Source organism: Panthera uncia, assembly GCF_023721935.1.
Source record: "Panthera uncia isolate 11264 chromosome C1 unlocalized genomic scaffold, Puncia_PCG_1.0 HiC_scaffold_3, whole genome shotgun sequence".
NCBI classification, from domain to species: domain Eukaryota; kingdom Metazoa; phylum Chordata; class Mammalia; order Carnivora; family Felidae; genus Panthera; species Panthera uncia.
The window spans coordinates 91,653,807-91,674,924 of NW_026057584.1; the positions used below are offsets into that span (position 1 = coordinate 91,653,807).

At 36.2% G+C, this 21,118-nt stretch overlaps 1 protein-coding gene across 1 annotated transcript in view; it reads right to left on the bottom strand.

The window, feature by feature from the left end:
• Positions 1-18,773, bottom strand: part of THSD7B (thrombospondin type 1 domain containing 7B) — a 384,726-nt gene extending 365,953 nt beyond the window's left edge. The window contains exons 1-2 of the mRNA XM_049615274.1: positions 18,695-18,773; positions 17,606-18,416 (exon numbers count right to left, since the gene is read on the bottom strand). Of these exons, the coding sequence (XP_049471231.1) occupies positions 17,606-18,416; positions 18,695-18,773 (890 nt within the window). The remainder of the gene's footprint in view (positions 1-17,605; positions 18,417-18,694) is intronic.
• Positions 18,774-21,118: the final 2,345 nt, after the last annotated feature.

The window sequence follows — 21,118 nt, forward strand, 5'->3', positions numbered from 1 at the left end:
ATAAAATAGAAATATCATAATTATTAAGATAAGTTAAATACCCTATCCAAAACCATTTCTTAGAAAAAGAACAAAAATAAATACAAATGAAGCATGAGGAAGTAAATAATGAAGAAATTTGTCAAAATTAGTGAGGCAGGGAACATAAAAACAGTAGGCCGAGTTAATAATCCAAAATCTTGTTTTGTTTAAAAACATTAACCAGAATACAAACCACTAGTTAAAATAATAACTGAAGAGATAAAGGATAGATATATAAAAATTTAAAAATGACACAGGGTAGGGCACCTGTGTGGCTCAGGCTAAGCTTCTGACTTCAGTTCAGGTCATTATCTCTCAGTCTGTGAGGTCGACCCCCACATCAGGCTCTGTGCTTAAAGCTCAGAGCCTGGAGCCTGCTTCAGAGTCTGTGTCTCCCTCTCTCTCTGCCCCTCCCCCACTCACGCTCTGTCTCTCAAAAATAAATAAACGTTAAAAAAATTTTTTTAATAAAAATGACACAGGGTAAATAATTCTATACAGGAAATACATGTATGCAAATAAATTTGAAAATCTAGTGGAAAGGAGTCATTTATTTCAAGAATATAATCTACCAAAACTCTTCCCAGTTTGAATAGACCAGTCTCCACACAAAAAAAAGAAAGAACAAAAAGAAAAAAAAGAGAAAGAGAGAGAGAGAATTCTCTTAACAAAAAACAGGAATGGATGGCTACTTCCTTAATATGACTGAATACACACACACACACACACACACACACACACACCTTCTAACAGGTAGAATACACCCATTTCCCCCCAAAAGTGCATGCCCTAGTCCTCAGAACCTATGCATGTGTTACCTTAAATGACAAAAGATACTTTGCAGATGTGTCTAAATTAAGGATTTTAAGATGGGGAGATTACCCTGGATTATCCTGGTGGGTCAAATGTATAAACAAGTTTCCTTATAAGGAAAAAAAAAAAAAAAAGAATAGGGGCACCTTGGTGGCTCAGCCAGTTAAGCGTCTGATTCTTGGTTTTGGCTTAGGTCATGATCTCACTGTTCCTGGGTTTGAGCCCCACATCGGGCTCTGTAATAACGGTGCAGGCTCTGCCTGGGATTCTCTCTCTCTCTCTCTCTCTCTCTGTCTCTGTCTCTCTCTCTCTATCAAAATAAATAAATAAACTTAAAAGAAAAAAAAGAGAGGAGATGCAGGGGAGTGAGGGTCAGAGAAATCTCAGAAAAAGATCTGAAGAAACTATACCATCAGCCAAAGAACTCAAGCAGGCTTTAGAAGCTGGGAAAGGCAAGGGAACTGACTCTGCTGGTGCCTCCAGAATAAATGCAGCCTGCTGACAACCTGACTTTATTCCAGGGAGATCCACTGCAGACTTCTGACCTCCAGGACTGCAAAATAATAAATGTGTTGTTTTAAGGCACTAAGTTTGTGGTAATTTGTTATAGCAGTGATAGAAAATTGATAAATACCCCAGTCCTAAAACCAGAATCTTACTTAATGGGGGAATCCTGGAGACATTGTCACTGGGATTTAAGAAAGGTAATAATAGGCACTATCTTCATGACTATTTAAGATTTTTCTGCATTCAATTCATTAAACTAGAGAAACCAAAGGCATGAGAATGAGAGAATATACAAAACTATCTCTATTTGCTGATAACATGACATTATATTTGAAAAGCACCAGAAGGCAAATGATAAAAAGTGACTCATTTAATAAAAGAATTCAGCAAGCTCCAAGTTATAAAATTAAGATACATACATCAATTGCATTTTGTATTAACCACTTAGAGAATGCAATGAATGACAAAAATACCATCTCTAATCCAACAAAAATATAAAACTTCACTTAAGAAAACAACTTAAGAAGTGTTCAGGATCCCTATAAATAGAACTATAAAACATCTCCAATAGACACATAAATAGACCTGAGACAAATGAAAAGATATCCCTTGTTTTTAGTTAGGAGGTTTCAACACCAAGGTGTTAGTTTTTTCTAAGGTAATTTATAAATTTTACTTAATGAAATTCCAATGAGCTTATTTTATTGAGCTGGACAAGTTGATCATAAATTTTGCAAGGAATAAATACCTTTCAAGGATAGCTATGAAATACAGAAATAGAACAGGTATGAGGAGGGACAAGCCCTATCAGATATTGCATTAGATTGGCAAAGCCTCTCTCATTAAAATACTTGGGGACTGGGGCGCCTGGGTGGCTTGGTCGGTTGGGTGTCCGACTTCGGCTCAGGTCATGATCTCACGGTCCGTGAGTTCAAGCCCCGCGTCGGGCTCTGTGCTGACAGCTCAGAGCCTGGAGCCTGTTTCAGATTCTGTGTCTCCTTCTCTCTCTGCCCCTCCCCTGTTCATGCTCTGTCTCTCTCTGTCTCAAAAATAAATAAACATCAAAAAAAAAATTTTAAATACTTGGGGACTGTCTCATAAATAGACAACTAAAATACAATAGAATCCCAGTAAGAAATTCAACTACATATAGAAAGTTAATATATGACAAAGATGTTCTCTCACTTAAAGGGTCAAAGAGAGAATCATTTATAAATGGCACTGGTACTGGAAAGATTTAAAAAACAACAAAATTAGATCCATTCCTCACACCATACACAAGAATGCAGTCTAAACTGATCAAAAATTGAAATGTAAAAAATAAAATTATGCTTGTAGTAATAGAAACCATGGATATATTTAAACCGGGTATGGTGAGTCTGGGTGGCTCAGTCGGTTAAGGATCGGACTTTGGCTCAGGTCATGAACTCACAGTTTGTGGGTTAGAGCCTTGCCTTGGGCTCTGTGCTTACAGCTCAGAGCCTGAGGCCTCCTTTAGATTCTGTGTCTCCCTCTTTCTGCTCTTCCCCTGATCATGCTCTGTCTCTCTCTCTCTCTCTCTCTCTCAAAAATAAACATTAATTTTTAATTTATTATTTTTTTAAATGTTTATTTATTTTGGAGAGAGAGGGAGCCAGAGCACGAGCAGGGGAGGGGCAGAGAGAGAGGAAGACACAGAATCCCAAGCAGGCTCCAGGCTCCCTAGCTGTCAGCACAGACCCAACACAGGGCTCAAACTCACAGACATGAGATCATGACCTGAGCCGAAGTCAGTTGCCTAACCGACTGAGCTACCCAGGTGCCCTGAAAATTTTCATAAATTTAAACTGGGTATGGAAAAATTTTTCAAATCATGACTAAAATTCCAAATGCAATATATTTATCAATTTGACTATGTAAAAATTTTAAACTTTTGCATAGCAAAAATCCTATAAGCAAAGTCAAAACACAAAATGCCAACTAAGTGACAATATAAGAATATATATTATGGGATGCCTGGGTGGCTCAGTCTTTTAAACATCTGACTCTTGATTTCAGCTCAGGTCATAATCTCATGATTCCTGAGATCGAGCCCTCATCAGGCTCTCTGCTGACCATGTGGAGTCTGCTTGGGATTCTCTCTGTCTCTCTGTCTCTCTCTCTCCCTCTCTGCCCCTCCCCCACTGGTGTGCATGCTATCTTACTCTCTCTCAAAATAAATAAATAAACTTTAAAAAATATGTATATCTAATATATCTATATATAGAGATATATGTATATGTCACAGATATAGGGTTAATATCCCTAACTACAAAAATTTGAAAATGAAAGCAAAGATAAAACTTCCTATAGAAATAAAGGCAAACACATGAACAAAGAATTTACAAAAAGATCTATAAATATGGCCCCTAAATATATGGGCAAATATACAAATTTATACATATTAAGAGAAATGAAAATTAAAACCCTATCATAATATCACTTCCCACATTTCAGATTAGGAAAAAGTTCAAAAGCTTGACAGTATAGTCTCGTTGTAAGTTTGTTGATGGCAATGCAAGATGGCATCACTCTCATAAAGAATTTGGCATTATTTAAACAAACTCATATGTATTAATCCTTTTCCCAGCAATTGTACTTCTAGGAATTTATCCTGAAGATATATCTCCAACAATATGAAAATATATGAACAAAAGCTTATTCACTGAAGAATTATTTGTAATTGCAAAATATTAGAAACTGCCTAGATGTCTAAATGTGGGAATCTGTTCAAATAAGCTACAGTGTGGGGGCACCTGGGTGGCTCAGTTGGTTAAGCATCCTGACTTCAGCTCAGGTCATGATCTCACAGTTCATGGGTGCTGACAGCTCAGAGCTTGGCACCTACTTCAGATTCTGTGTGTGTCTCTCTCTGCCCCTCCCTTGTTCATGCTCTGTGTCTCTCTCTCTCTCAAAAATAAATAATTAAAAAAAAAATGTTACACACTATGCTACTCTTTGTGTAAGAAAGAAGTGAGAATTAAAAAACATAAAGAAACACAGAAGGATAAGTGAGAAAACAAGAATGGTGATTATCTACAAAAGGTAGGAGACATAGTTTGGAGATATATAGGAGGAAGTAATGCTCCTCCCAGTAACATGATGTATACTTTTAACTTTGAGAAACACGTTATTGTTCAATATATTTTAAAAATAAAATTAAATCAATACATAGGAAAAGAGGAAAACAAAATCTAAAACTTAAAGTAAACCAACAAAAAAAACCGAAAACCAGAAAAGAAAAAGTCCTCTATTCTCATTCCCACCAACACAACAATAGCAACAAAATATTCTCTGCCACTTTCAAAGAACAAATTATGAAAATGACTTTTTACATTCAGGGTCAGCACTTATTTATGTTTTGAAAGGGACAGGGATAGGAAATTTCTTTCTAAATCTACTCTGGTGGTAGAGATAAAAAACATAAACAAAAGCAAAGTAACAGTAGGATTTCAGCTGTAGTGATATGATTCTTTTTATAGTCAAAATTTATTACCTCTCAGGAGCTCTTTTCAAGGGAAATCATAGAATATTTATCTAACCATAGCGGCCTGAGAATTTAAAGAATGTTCACCATGTACCAAATGATCACAGCTTTTAAAAGACTGCCCATGCCAAATGTTTCTCTATATTAAAATCAAAGTAAAATCCATTCATCTGAATTTTATTGACCTAAATAATAAATATAAATCACTTCTTTTATTCATATACACAGATTGCCTAGTCTACAACCCAGATTTCTTAACTCAGATGCACTTACACTTTAATGAAAAAAAAAAAAAAGATGAATAAAGAAGATCACTTTATTTCATTAAGTTAGGTATTGTAAAAGTTCAATAACAGCATCACTGATAATCTGAAAAAAAAAATGAACAGGCTGTGGGACGGCTCTTTAAAAATGTAATAGGGGCGCCTGGGTGGCTCAGTTGGTTGAGCGTCCAACTTTGGTTCAGGTCATGATCTCGTGGTTTGTGATTTCAAGCCCTGCATCAGGCTTTGTGCTGACAGCTCAGAGCCTGGAGACTGCTTCAGATTCTGTGTCTCCCCTTCTCTCTGCCCCTCCCCTCTGTCTCTGTTTCTCAAAAATAAATAAACATTAAAAAATTTAAAAATAAAATAAAAATGTAATAGTGGAACCACAGAGAAACTCCCATCAAAATAAAGGGAAAAATAGGATATGCAATGACACAATTAAAAACTAAAGATCTTTAAGCCCATCTTTAAGGCAAATCGGTGATGAGGGAGCAGAGAAGCACCAACACTAAGAGAACTGCCCACCACACGGCAAATGTAAGTGTGAAGGGAAAATTGCTTGAGGTGCTTATCAAAAGTTAACAGTAATCAATGAGAGAACTAGCAAAGGACATTAATTAAACCTTTGTGGTGCCCTAGATTGTGAAATGACTTTCCAGCAAGGCGCAAACAGAAGCGGGCATTATGGAAGTATCCCATTCTAAATGACATGACAACTAGCCATTGCCATAGTCAGAACAGAGGAAACAAAATGCCACTTGTCCATACAGTCTCACAGAGACCACCAAAAGGAAAGTGGCTTAAACGTTCATATAAGTATAGCATACAAGGAATCCATTATATATGACAATTTTGACTGATTAAGGGAAACTTAAGTTCGTCCTAAAAGTCAACAGACACACGAAAATAACAATGCTTTCCTGAATGTATCAGATCCACAAAAAGGGAAAAAAAATGTGTACTTTGCAAAGATGGATTTGAAACATTTTAGTAAAAGTTCTGGTGGACTATGTCCACATAATTCATGAGGTTGGATAAAAATGAGATGAGACAATATTGTCAACAATGGCCCTCACAGCTGTCAAGGGAAATGTTTCTGTTCATTGCAGTGGAAGTTAGAGAAATAGATTATGTTCCTACTTAACACTATATTTTCCTAATAACCTAAACATTTCATGATAGGATATAAGTCATTTCATAATTCTTTGATGACTCAATAAAATAAATAGCATAAATTTCATGACATAATGTTTAAAAAGTTGTTCAATATGCTGCCTAGAACTCAAAGGAGAACATCGTCCATGTTAGGCTCTGTGGCTCGGTCAATTAAATGTTTGACTCTTGATTTTGGCTCAGGTCATTATTTCATGGTTTATGGAATTGAGCCCCACATCAGGTTCTCTGCTGACAGCACACAGCCTGCTTGGCATTCTCTCTCTCCCTTTCTCTCTGCCCTTCCCATGTTCATGCTCTCTGTATCTCTCTCTCTCTAAATAAATAAATTAATAAAATAAAATAAAACTGGAAAAAAAAACTAGACAACATGGTCACTTCTGGTTTCTATACAACCACCTAAGCAGTGTGAACTCACTGCTATCATCAAAATGAGAAAAAGCTAGGGGCACCTTTGTGGCTCAGTTGGTTGCACATCCGACTTTGGCTCAGGTCATGATCTCATGGTTTGTGGGTTCAAGCCCCATGTCAGGCTCTATGCTGACAGCTCACAGTTTGGAGCCTGCTTCAGATTTTGTGTCTCCCTCTCTCTCTGCCCCTTCCCCCCACTCCTTTCTCAAAAATAAATAAACATTAAAAGACTTCTTTTCATTCCTAAAATGAGAAAAAGCTAAACAAACTGAAAACTGACAACTTCTTCAGTTCATCAGAGAATTTAGTCACAGGGCAGATAGATGTCCCAAAAGGCACAGAGAAAATAGGTGGATATGGAGAATCATAACTTACTGGGAGCATCTCAGGAGCAGAAACTGCCATTGAAGCCACTACAGGGTAGGAAAACTTAAGCTGTGATTGATAAATTGCTGGTGGTTTCAGTTCAGACGAGCTTTTGAGTTAAAAATTTCAAGAGGGCCCAGTCCTACTAGAGATCCTGTATTTTCCTGAGTTTCACCTCCAGAAGTCTGACCAGGTTTTCACAATAAAGAAAAAAAATGTCATGCTCTCATCAAGGGGAGGCATTCTGAAGTAGACCCAGAGAATTCTTAAAAGTTTCTCACCCTCAAAGGAAACTATTTACTGAAGCCTAACCAACTGGGATATTACCAGATCCTAACAATCTGGGGAAAGAAAATACCCAACCCCAGCCCTCTCTAGCCTTTCTCTATTACTTAATTGGGAAGAAAGAAGTTGTGAAGTAGGAGAAGCATTTTTAAAGGCCACATCTAGGAGAACAGGTTCAATAAAAGATTGAGACCAAATTATAGGACTATAAAACACTCCTCCTCCCCCCAAAATTCATTACAAAATTCATTACTCCTCCTCCCCCCAAAACATTAATGAGGCTCCAGATTAATAACAGAGAATTACAATAAAAATAATTTCATGTACCAGAACTTAATTAGGAAGAATTTTCTAAGGAAAACCAAAAAACAAAAGAGGAAAAGGAAAAAAAAAAAAAACATAACAAGGACACCAGAGGAAAATTTTAGCCTTTGACCCCTATACTACAGCAAACACAGACTAATCCTAGCCAAATAAATACAAAATCTCACACCTAAAGCCTATTTTTTTTGCATAATAGGACTTTACTGAAACAGAAAAAAAAGCCCATTTATCTCAGTTCCTTTTACCCAGTACATCATGTCCAGCTTTCAACAAAAGAATACAAGGCATACAAAAAGACAAAACACAGTTTGAAAAGACAGAGAAAACGTCAGATTCAAACTCAGATATAGCTAAAATTTTGGCATTATACCGGGAATTTTTTTAAGTTTATCTATTTAATTTGAGATAGACAGAGATAGAGTGAGCAGGGGAGAGGTAGAGACAGAGAGAGAGAGAGAGAGAGAGTGAGAAAGAACCCCAAGCAGGCTCTGCACTGTCAGCACAGAGCCTGACACAGGGCTCAAACTCACAAAACCATGAGATCAGGACCTGAGACGAAACCAAGAGTCAGATACTTAACTGCCTGGGCCACCCAGGTGCCCAGTCATACTGGGAATTTAAAACAATTTTGATTAATATGCTAAAGGCTCTAACATGAAAAAATCATAATACGAAACCACATATGTATATTACGAACAAAGAGATGGAAACTCTATGAAAAAGATCAAAAGGAAATGATAGAAGTTGAAACACTAAAACAGACATGAAGACTGCCCTTTGATGGGCTCATCAACAGACTGGACATAGTTAAGGAAAGAATCACTGAGACTGAGACTGAAAAAATGTCCGGCACCTGGTGGCTCAGTCAAGTTGAGCAACCGACTTTGGCTCAAGTCATGATCTCACAGTTTGTGGGTTCAAGCCCCATGCTGGGCTCAATGCTGACAGCTCTGAGCCTGGAGCCTGCTTCATATTCTGTCTCTCCCTTTCTTTCTGCCCCTTTCCCACTCATGTTCTGTCTTTCTGTCACTCTCTCTCTCTCTCTCTCTCTCTCAAAAATAAACATTAAAAAAATAGTTTAAAAAAAAAAAAGAAAAAATGTCAACAGAAACTTCCAAAACTGAAATGTAAAGGAGAAAAAAAAAGAAAAAAAAAAAAAAACCAAGATATCAAGAACTACAGGACAATTATAAATAGTGTAACATCCGTGTAATAGGAATATCACAGGTAAAATAAAATGAAAGAAAGAAGGAAAGAAGAAGAAAAAAAAGAAGTGTTTAAAAATAATAAGTGAGATTTTTCAAAATTAATGACAGACAACAACCAATCAAAGATTCAGGAAGCTCAGGGAACACCAAGCACAGGATAAGCTTTTTTATTTTTGTAATGTTTATTTATTTTTGAGAAAGAAACAGAGTGTAAGTGGTGGAGGGGCAGAAAGAGAGGGAGACACAGAATCCGAAGCAGCTCCAGGCTCTGAGCTGTCAGCATGGAGCTCGACATGGGGCTCAAACTCACAAGCCATGAGATCATGACCTGAGCTGAAGTCAAAAGTCCACTGAGCCAGCAAGGCACCCCATGGATAAGCTTTTTTTAAAAATGGAAGAAAAAAAACCCCTACACCTGGGCATACAATATTCAAAATACAGAAAGTCCAAGAGAATGTCTTGGGAAAAAAAAAAAACGGGATGGGGAGCTGGACTGGAAAAACATCTAAGCTATGGATAAGCAAGGATAAAAATTACATAAAATTTCTTTTTAAAACTATTCAAGCAAAAAATATAGTGGAGTGTTGAAAGAAAAACACCCACCAACCTAAATTCTATATCCAGTGAAACTATCTTTCAAAAGTAGAAAAATTTAGGAAATTTGTGATCAGTAGACCTGCCTTGAAATAAAGGTTATAAAGAAGTTCTTCAGAGACAAGAAAACGATGCAGGTCAGAAACTTAAAGCTACATAAATAAAGAAGGACTGTTGAAGAAGGAATAATTGAAGGTAAAATAAAATATTTTATTTTTCTCATTCATAACTGATCTAATATCAATAATTTATTCAAAATTATAATAACAATGTATTAAGTAATTATGGGTTATGGCTAAGTGAAATTAATGACAGGAGTGTTATAAGGAATGGGAAAAGGGGACTGGGAATGTTCTAAGAATGTGTAAAGTGGTATGGTGTTATTTGAAAGTAGACTTGGATTAGTTGTAAATTTACTTTGCAAACTCCTGGGCTACCATGGAAAAAGGTAAAGAAAAGGGGACCCTGCATGCCTAAGTCAATTGAACATTTGACTCTTGACTTTGGCTCAGGTTATGAACCCAGGGTTGTGGGATCAAGCCCCACATTGGGCTCTGTGCTGAACACAAAGCCTTCTTGGGATTCTCTCTCTCCCTCTACCCCTCTCCCTCACTTACTGTTACTCTCTCTATATAAAATAAAGTAAAAAAAAATTAATAGAAAAAAATAAAAAGGTAAAAAAAAAAGATAAAGAAAAAAGATATGCTAGGAGAGAAGACAAATGACATAATAAAAAATGGTCAATTAAAATCAGAGATGAAAAAACAAAAAGAGGAACAAAGAACAGGGCAATAAGTGGAAAACAATAAATATAATAGATATTGTTCCAATTACATCAATAATCATTTTAAAATTCAATGATACAAATATATCAGAGGGCTGAGATTGTCAGAGTGGATAAATCAGAAAATCCAATTGTATATTGTCTACAAGAAACTTTCAAGACAAGGATAGATTAAAATGTAAATATTACCATGCTAAAAGTAATCAAAAGAAAACTGGAGTAGTTATATTAATTCCAGACAAATCAGAATTCAGAACAAGTAAAACCATTAGGGATATAATGAGGCATTACATAACAACAATGGGGGCAATTCTCCAAGAAGATATACTAGTCCTTGATGTGTATGAACCTAACAAGAGACATCAAACTATGTGAAGTAAAAATTGATACAACTGCAAAGAAAAAATAGATGAATATACTATTATTGTTGGAGACTTCAACACCCCTCGATCAGTAATGGACAGATCCAGCAGGCAGAAAATCAGTACGGACATAGTGGAACTGAACAGTGCCATCAATCAACTGGATATAATTGACACTTAAAGAATACGTTATCCAACAATAGCAGAATACACATTATCCTCATCCTTACACTGAACATTCACCTAGACAGACCACATTTCCAGGCCATAAAACACACCTTAACAAACTTAAAGAATATAAATCATGCAAAGTATACTCTCAGGACACAATGGAATTAAACTACAAATCAGTAACAAAAAGGTGGCTGGAGGAGAATCCCCAAATACTTGGAGATTGAACACCACACTTTCAAATAATGCATGAGTCAAAGAAGAAGTCACAGGATAACTTAAACAACATTTGGAATTAAATGAAAATAAAAATACAACTTATTAAAATTTGTAGATGTAGTGAAAGCAGTGATTAGAAAGAAATTTATGGCATGGAATTCACATAGTAGAAAAAAAATAAATACCTAAAAGCAATAACTTAAGCTATCTTAGAAAACTAGAACAGGAAAAGCAAATTAAATCCAAAGTAGGCAAAATGATAAGAATAAGAATTATAACTGAAATCAATAAAACTGAAAGTATAAAATCAGTAGAGAAAATATCTGAAAGCAAAAGCTGGTTCTCAAAAAATATCAGTAAAACTGATAAACCTCTAGCCAGTTTAACTAAGATTAAAAAGAAGAAGAAGAAGAAGAAGAAGAAGAAGAAGAAGATACAAAGTACTAATAAATACTGATAAGTAATGAAAGAGAGGTCATCACTAATGATCCCATGGACATAAAAAAAGATAATAAAGGAATATTATGAACAAGTCTATGCACACAAATTTGATAAATTAGATGAATGAAATATACAACCTGTTAAAACTCACACAAGGAGAAATCTATAATAAGAATAGGTTCATATCTATTAAAGAAATTGAATCAGTAATTAATAACCTACCAAAGCAGAAAACACCAGGTCCATTGTTGAATTCTACCAGTCAAGAAAAAAAAACTATACTTATTTGCTACAATTTATTTCAGAAAATCAAAGTAGAGTACACACTTTCTAGTCCATTATATGAGGCCAGCATTATCTTATTATCAAAAAATGAAGACATTATAAGAAAGGAAAACTAAGACCAATATCTCCCATAAACATATATGTAAAAATTATCAACAAAATATTAGCAAATAATATCCAACAATGCATAAAAATAATACTACATCATAACCAAATGTGCTGTATTCCAGGTATGTAAAGCCAGTTCAACATTCAAAAATCAACACAATCTAATTTATCTATAGACTAAAGGAGAAAAATCATACATTGTATCCATACATACAGAAAAAGCACTTGACAAAAACCAACACTAATGTATGATAAAAATTCTCAGCAAACTAGGAATACAGGGTAGGTTCTTCAACATGAAAAAGAACATCCAGAAAAAAAACTTTCATTTAACATCATACTTAATTGTGAGGAACCAGATGCTTTCTTGCTAAGATCAGGAACAAGGCAAGGATGTCCATTTTTATCACTCCTATTTGAGTCACACTCAAAGTCCTAGATAATATAAGACAAGAAAAAGAAATAAACGGTATATAGATTTCCAGAGTGCCTGCACCATTTTGCATTCCCACCAACAGTGCAATAGGATTCCCCTTTCTCCACAACCTCACCAACATCTATTGTTTCCTGAATTGTTAATTTTAGCCATTCTGACTGGTGTGGGTAGTATCTCATTATGGTTTTGATTTGTATTTCCCTGATGACAACCAATTTTGATCATCTTTTCATGTATCTATCTGCCATCTGGAAGTTTTCTTTGGAAAAGTATCTATTCATGTCTTCTGCACATTTCTTGGAAGTTCCTCAAAAAATTAAAAATGAAACTATCCTACAACCCAGCAACTGCACTACTAGGAATTTATCCAAAGTATACAAAAATGCTGATTTCAAGCAGCACATGTACCCCAATATTTATAGCAGCTATCAACAATAGCCAAATTATTGAAAGAGCTTAAATGTCTATCAACTGAAGAATGGATTAATAAGATGTACATACAATGTACAATACAACACATACATATGTGCATACAATTGTATGTATATACATATACATACAATGGAATACTACTCAGTGATGAAAAAGAATGAAATTTTGCCATTTGCAACAACGTGAATGGAACTGGAGGGTATTATGCTAAGTAAAATAAGTCAGAAAAAGAGATCATATGATTTCACTCATATGTGGAATTTGAGAAACTTAACAGATGAACATAGGGGAAGGGAAGAAAAAATAAGATAAAAACAGATAGGGAGAAAAACCATAAGAGACTCTTAAATGCAGAGAAAAAACAGGATTGGTTGAGGGGGAGGTGTTAAATGGGTGATGGGCATTAAGGAGGACACTTTTCAGAATGAGCACTGGGTGTCATATGTAAGAGATGAATCACTGGATTCTACTCCTGAAACCAAGATTACACTGTATGTTAACTAACTTGAGAATTGAAAGAGAAAAGAAAAGAAAAGAAAAGGAAAGGAAAGGAAAGGAAAGGAAAAGAAAAGAAAAGAGAAAGGAAAGGAAAGGAAAGGAAAGGAAAGGAAAGGAAAGGAAAGGAAAGGAAAAGGAAAGAAAAGGAAAGAAAAGAGAAAGAGAGAAAGAAAAAGAAGAGCAGTATACAGATTGGAAATGAAGAAATAAAACTTCCTTTGTCTGCAAATGATATGCTTATCTACATAGATAATCCCAAAGAATCTTAACAATAACAACATAAAGTCCTGGAACTAATAAGTGGTTATAACAAGGTTGCAGAATACAGGTTAATATATAAAAGTCGATTGTTTTCTTATACACAAGCCATTAAAAACTACAACTTGAAATTTAAAACACTATACATTTATATTGGCACCAAAAATATGAAATACTTAAGTATCAATCTAATAAAATAGATACAAAAGGTACATGAGAAAAAGTATAAAACTCTGATGAAGAAGTCAAAGATGTAAATAAATGGAGAAATACTGCAGGTACATGGAAAAGAAGACTCAACACTATCAACATGTTATTTCTTGGGGCACCTGGGTGCCTCATTCAGTTAAGCTTCCAACTTTTGGTTTCGCTCAGATCATCATCTCACTGTTCGTGGGTTCGAGCCCCACATCAGGCTCTGCGCTGACAGTATGGAGTCTGCTAGGATTCTGTCTTCCTCTCTCTCTGCCCCTCTCCTGCTCACTCTCTATCTCTCCCTCCCTCTCTAAAATAAATAAACATTAAAAAAAAGTTATTTCTTCCCAAATTGATCCATACACTACAAGCAATCCTAATCAAAATCTTGGCAAGTTATGTTGTAGATATTGAAAAAAACTGATTCTATAGTTTACATGGAAAAACAAAAGATACAGAATAGATAATACAATATTAAAAAAAGAACAAATCCAGAGGACTGAAACTACCCAACTTCAAGACTTACTATAAATCCTCAGTATTTAAGACATTGTTTTATTGGCAAAGAATAGATAAATAGATCAATGGACTAAAGACAGAGAGCCCAGAAATAGATCCACATAAATATAGTCAACTAATCTTTGGCAAAGGAGCAAAGGCAGTTCAATAGAAAAAGGAGAGTCTTTTTAACAAAAGGAACTAGAATAGCTGGGCATCCACACGCAAAAAAAAAAAAAAAAAAAAAAAAAGAATACAGACACCAATGTTATACCTTTCACAAAAGTTAACTCAGACTGGATCATAGATTTAAATGTAAAATGTAAAACTATAAAACTCCTAGAAAACAATATAGGAGAAAATTTAGTTGATCTTAGGTTTAGAGAATTTGTTGTTGTTTTAGATGCAACACCAAAGAATGATCCATGAAAGAAACATTGATAAGTTTGACTTCACTAAGATTAAAACAAAACAAAAAATAACTTCTCTGTGAAAGACACTACTGAGAGAATGAAAAGGGGGTCATCAACTGGAAGGAAATATTTGCAAAACATATATCTGATAAAGGACTGGTATCCAAAGTACACAAAGAATTTGTAAAGCTCAACCATAAGAAAACAACTCAAAAAATAGACAAAAGATCTGAACAGACACCTCACCAAGGAAGATCTACAGATGGCAACTAAGCATATGAAAAGATGCCAAACATCGTAAGTGATTAAGGAACTGCAAATTAAAACAAGATACCACTACACACCTATTAAAAATGGCTAAAATCCAAAATACTGACAATAGCAAATGCTGGCCAGAATGTGAAGCAGTAGGAATGCTCATTTATTGCTGGTGGCAAAACCAAATGATACAGCCACTTTGGAAGACAGTTTGGCAGTTTCTTACAAAATGAAACAATTCTCACTGTAATATGTAGGAAAGTGCCCACTGGTATTTCTCCAAATTAGTTGAAAATGTAAGTTCATATATAAATCTCCAAATGAATGTTTACAGAAGCTTTATTTATAATTGCCAAAATTTGAAAGCAACCAAGATGTCCTCCAACAGGTGAATGGATAACAAATTGTGATATATCCATACAACAGAATACTGTTGGAGGAGGTAATCAAGAGGATGTGACTGCCAGTTGACCATCAGGCTAGATTCAGGCGTTTGGAGGCTCCTCACCCCTTTGCTTGTCCTTGGAATATATGCTCTGTACACAGTGGGAGCTGCTCTAAGTACATGGTCTTAAAGGAGTAAGGTCTTTTGAGAACATCTAGATGGTATATGTGACGGAAACCAATTAAGGCCTCTATATAAACTTTTAAGATTTGGCAATGGGTGCAGATACCTACTCATCTTGCAGCCACCCAAGACAAGCCTTATTGGTAAGTTCTCTTGCTTACTAAACTGCCACCTCCCAATCCGGAGTGGTCTGTCTCTTTCTTTGGTCTCTCCCTGCTCTATGTGTACAGGGATAGTTTATAAACCAACAAATACTATTCAGTGATAAAAAGAACCAAGCTATCAAGCCATGGACATACATGGAGGAATCTTAAATACATATTGTTAAGCAAAAGAAGCCAATAAGAAAAGCTATATACTGTATCATTCCAACTATATAACACTCTGGAAAAGATAAAACTATGCCATCAGTAAAAAGATCCCTGAATGCCAGGGAACTGGGGAGAGGAGAGGTGGGACCAATAGGTGGTACACAGATTTTTAGGACGATGAAATTATCCTATATGATACAGTAATTATGAACAATATCATTATACATTTGTCCAAACCCACAGAATGTACAACACAGTGAACCCTAATTAAACTACGGACTATAATAATATGTTGATACTGGCTCACAAATGGTAACAAACACACTACACTGATGCAAGAAGTGTGTACCATACTGTATGTGTGGAGGGGAGTGAGGAGAAGCTATATGGAAACTGTATTTTCCACTCAATTTTTCTGTAAATCTAAAACTACTCTAAAAACAAAGTCTCTTAATTTAAAACAAAGAAAAACAACATGGCAAACACAAGCAAACTAAAACTGAAAACATTCTCTGGAATAGTAAGAAAACAATGTCTTTATAGAATCCCACATACGCATTCAAACAATAATCACCCAAATCATCTGCTTAATCTTTTGGGCTTCACAGAGGCAGGCAATAAAAGGCAGAAAATCACTCTTCAATGGACTTGCCAACCGCATATGGCATAAATCAGAATGAAGCATCAAAGATGAAATATGCTCATTTGTGAAGTCAAATGAAAAATAAAAATTAAAAAAACAAGAAACAATCATCACATTACTTTGTTCTTGAATAGCAGAGGTAGTCTTTTGAGCCTCTCCCAGCCAGCTGTGGATTCTGAGAAAACAGTAACTGGTGATAATGATTAATTCTAGAGATGAGTGTTTCACTATTTTGTAATATACGTCTTACTGAAATGCATTTAAATTTGGAAAAACTTGGTAACATACCAGTGCTTTAAGACCTTCTGGGGAAAATAAAACAAATACTACTTTGAACATATTTCTATATACCTAGGTCATGATTTTTCTGTACTACAATTTAAAGTAGAACAATTACAAATAACTTTTAAGCACTAACAGCCTTAACTATTCTTTTTAAAAGTTTTAGTCCATTCCCTCTACAGGTTTGCAATTCTAATTATTGCCGTGCAAGGTAATATGTTTTTCAAATCGATGTCATAGAAAGCATTCTTAGATTAACTTACTGTTATTATTACTACTATAAAAAATCTACCACTAAAATGTTAGAGAATCTTCTTAAACATGAAAACAAAAGTAAACAAAACCAAGTTTAAAAAACATGAATACCGGGTGCCTGGATTACGCAACCGACCTCAACTCAGGTCATAATCTCACGGTTCGTGAGTTCCAGGCCTGTGTTGGGCTCTGTGCTGACAGCTCAGAGCCTGGAGCCTGCTTCGGATTCTCTCTCTCTCTCTCTCTCTCTCTCTGCCCCTCTCCCACTCATGCTCTGTCTCTCTCTCTCTCAAAAATAGATAAGAATTAAATTTTTTTTAAAAAACATGATTATGAAAAATGATAATTTTTGCATAATTTCTATCCCAAGTTTGAGAGTCAATTTGAATTTTTATGATTATAAAGAAAGGTTTAGTCTTCTATTACTATAGTGATAAATGTTTTTTTAAAACTTGTTGACACTTTGATAAAATGTGGAAATGCATGCCTTATCCTATGTAGTTGTACTATTAATTATGTAAGAATTCAGAGCTCTGCCTGGTCTATACTCTGAAATGTTCACAATTGAAATTGAAAACCTCTTAAATTAAACTTCTAAAAACCCAAATCCCCAACCTGATTATAATTATCCCTTTATAGGAAATAATATATCTTATAAAATTATGTTGTAAAATATCTAGGTGAAGCAAAGATATAAACACTGAAGGCCTCCTACCTTAACATAGCATTTTTTCCGTCACTTCTGGTGCACCAGACCTGCCGAGTTTGATAACCGATCTCTAAGTCCCAGGGCTTGGAATGGTGATGTGGCTTGTAACTCTGATGTCTAAAGGTTACTCGCTCCTTTGAATCAGAGCTAACATCCAGAACAGTTCTTCCGCTTAGGTTAATTTCTTTAAGATGAGGCAGCCTACATTTACTCCATGGTCCAACTTTAAGGCTAAAAGTATATTCCTCTTCTCCAAGAGGACAGGAAACGGGAGTGTCACAGGCTCTTGACTCAGTCAGATTGGGACACTGAGAACCGCCATAGAGAGGGGGAGCGATGGCTGCCCGGGTTCTGTGTTGCAATCGCTTCTCACATCCCTTGCTACACTCGGACCATTGTGAGAACTCAGATACAACACAATCCCGGGGGCAGGGAATGAGGCAAGCTTGCTCTGTGGGGGGCCGTGGGACAAAGTGTTCACATATTTCATTTCCAGCCACGGTTCTGTTCAACTTCTGAATACAACGCGCAGTCCGGTGCTGTAACCCATGTTGCGCTGTCACACACTCCTCAGGCCGAGGCTCGGCTTGGCCGAGGCTGGAAGGGGCGAGCACACAATGGTGCCAGTCAGAGACCTCCCACTGGAAGAGGTCACTGTGCCAGTCACAGACTCGGAAGCAGCTTCTTTCCTTTGGAGGCCTGCTGTTCTCATCACAGTTAGAGACGTGACTCGTCCACCCTTCCAAGTGGAAACACCACAGTGCACGACTCTGGACTCCTCCTGGTCCACAGTCTCCTGCGCACCTTCCCCAGGGGCCTACAGGCACAAAGACAAGGATGTCAATTACTCAGACATTCCACCCGGCCCTCCACACAAAAATGGGTCAGTCTGCACACTTCCCAACACAACCAGTATGATATTATGAACTTGAGTGGAGGTTTAATTTAGTTGTGAAGAGTGTGGACGCTGCATCGGTCTGCGTTTGTTGAAATCCCCTCTCCCTCTCTTACCAGCAATGTAAACTTGGATGAATTACTTCCATTTCTAAGCCTTAGTTTCCTTAACTCCATAAGGGAAAGAATAAAAGCACTGACTTGCAGAACTGTTCTGAGGATCAGTAGTACAATGTGGTGCCAAGGAGACAATGCACACGTAATAAATGATTGGTATCATTATAATCGCTACATTCCAAAGCCTATATATCTAACTCAATATTAATACTTTCTAGGTAGACAATGTTTGATCTCAAAGAAAAGCCCTAAACCCAGGATCTTAATAAAGTAGGGTCTCTCATCTTTCTAAGCCTTCAGCTCAATACTGCAGGTGGCTCAGAAGAGAAATACGTTTTTAAAAAATAACTTGCCAAAGTATCCTAAATATATTTTCACTCGCTTAATAGATGTCCCCGCTTTTGGTTTTTGCTTGCAGAGTGAATTGCATGAAAAAGAAAATAGCTGATGGGGGAGGATGTAATAAAAGCAGCAACAGCACTATTGAACTGCCCTCACAATCCCTGAAATATACCCCCTTGGATTTTCCACAGGTAATGACTCCGGGTAAAGCTACCAACATTGGTTCATAATATGCCACTTCTTTTAATTACTGAACACGTTTTCATGAGAAAGAGTCCCACGAAGAAACGGACAGACAAAAGAGTGTCCATTGAGGTTTCTCACATTGTTTTGCATCTGATCTGAAGACATACCAGCCAGCCTTATCCAGAAGGCTGATGATACAACTTCATAAGGATGGCAAGTAAGCACATTTTATGTCAGTTGGAAAGAAAATACTTTCCTCTCTTTCACTTTACTTAAATATGTAATATGAACGCAAGAAAATTTTATCAGCTCAACCATGTAACCTTTGCCCCTACACTAGGTTGTGACAATAATAAAGGTAATTCACACCCCGAGAAACAATTTACATAGGTAAGGGAAAGAAGATGCAGTCTTTCTGTCTTTCCCCAAATCTGATCAAACACTCCAAATGCCCAAATGCCATTTAACTACTTCATGGAATTTGTTTCCATGTCCACACATTATATTTCTAGGAACAGTAATGTGTGCATAGTCACATGCATTTAGGAAGAGACATATATATCCTCAGAGAAACAGGTACTTGCATTTGGGGTCAAATGCTGCAGTGAGGATCTATCACTTTAACAGGACATCAGTTTTGGGGTTCTAATGTGCAGTCTTCCCAGTTCTTCCTCACAGTTCTATCTGGTTATGCAGACCTACTATGCCAATGACTTGTCACTTTGTAAGTGAGATTAACAGAGAAAATACCCTCAGGTCCTTTCAGTGTCCTCATCCTGGAGACTCCTCTTGCTGAAGTGGGCACAGAAGTTTCATTGAAGTAAGTCAGCTTTTACTCACCACAATGCCCTTGACTTTGCCCACACATTTCCTAGGCGTGGTGCCCCAGCTCATGACACAGTAAATGCACATAAAAAATGGAACTCTTGGCTCAGGCCGATTTCATCAACTGCCCTGGATTCTGGTGATTTTTCTCCTAGATCACCCACAATTTTGTACTCTGTAAATCGAGATGTTCATTGCTACACGAAAGTCATTTAAAGGCTTCATGTGTCCAGATGCTCTGGAGCAATCTCAGTTCAAGTATGCCATCCCTTGCCCATCATGGCAGACTGTGCACGCAAATTTTTATTAGTGCCCAAAAAAAAATCACCATGGTTACTCAGTAAAGAAATATTCCAGGGGCACCTGGGTGGCTCAGTTGGTTAAGCATCCAACACTTGATTTCGACTCGGGTCATGATCTCACTCACGATTAGTGTCAGTGCAGAGCCTGCTTGGGATTTTCTCTCACTCCCTCTCTCTCTTCCTCTCCCTCCTTCTCTCTCCCTCTCTCTCTCAAAATAAATAAACTAAAACAAAAAAAAAGATATATCCATTTAGCAAATTTTAAAATCTAAAATCAGTCTTGAATAAAATAAAACAGTTATCAGATAAAATTGAAAGATGCTCATTTTCTAAGTACTAGGTTTTTAAATAATGGCTGTCTGCTTATCTTTATTTGTTAATGTAGGAAATACACACAACTTTTCCCTTAGGACTTTGTGTGTGTGTGTGTGTGTGTGTGTGTGTGTAAAGAAAGTAAGAGCAGAAAAATCAAACCATTTCTAACCAATCTGAAAAATTTAATACTAAATTTAATTCATCTAGAACACCTTACAAAGTGATCATTATTCTTACTCTTAAAGCATTTTACTAACATATTTTCTTATTATTAAAATGTTTCCTTCTTGTTCTAAGTTCTTTGCCTACTTTCAAAACTGTTAAGGTAGCTTTTTTGTGTTATTTGAAATCATTAATATTTTAAACCTTGTACATTACTATTCTTCCCTTAGCTTTCACATTCTCCCATCTACAAAGAAATACATCAAACAGCAAAAAATTTCTTAGATCAATGGAAGACAAAATATACATATTAAGAAATAATTATTACCATTTGTTAAGGGCTAGCAGTGCTGTCATAGGCTGGGATGATAGCAGA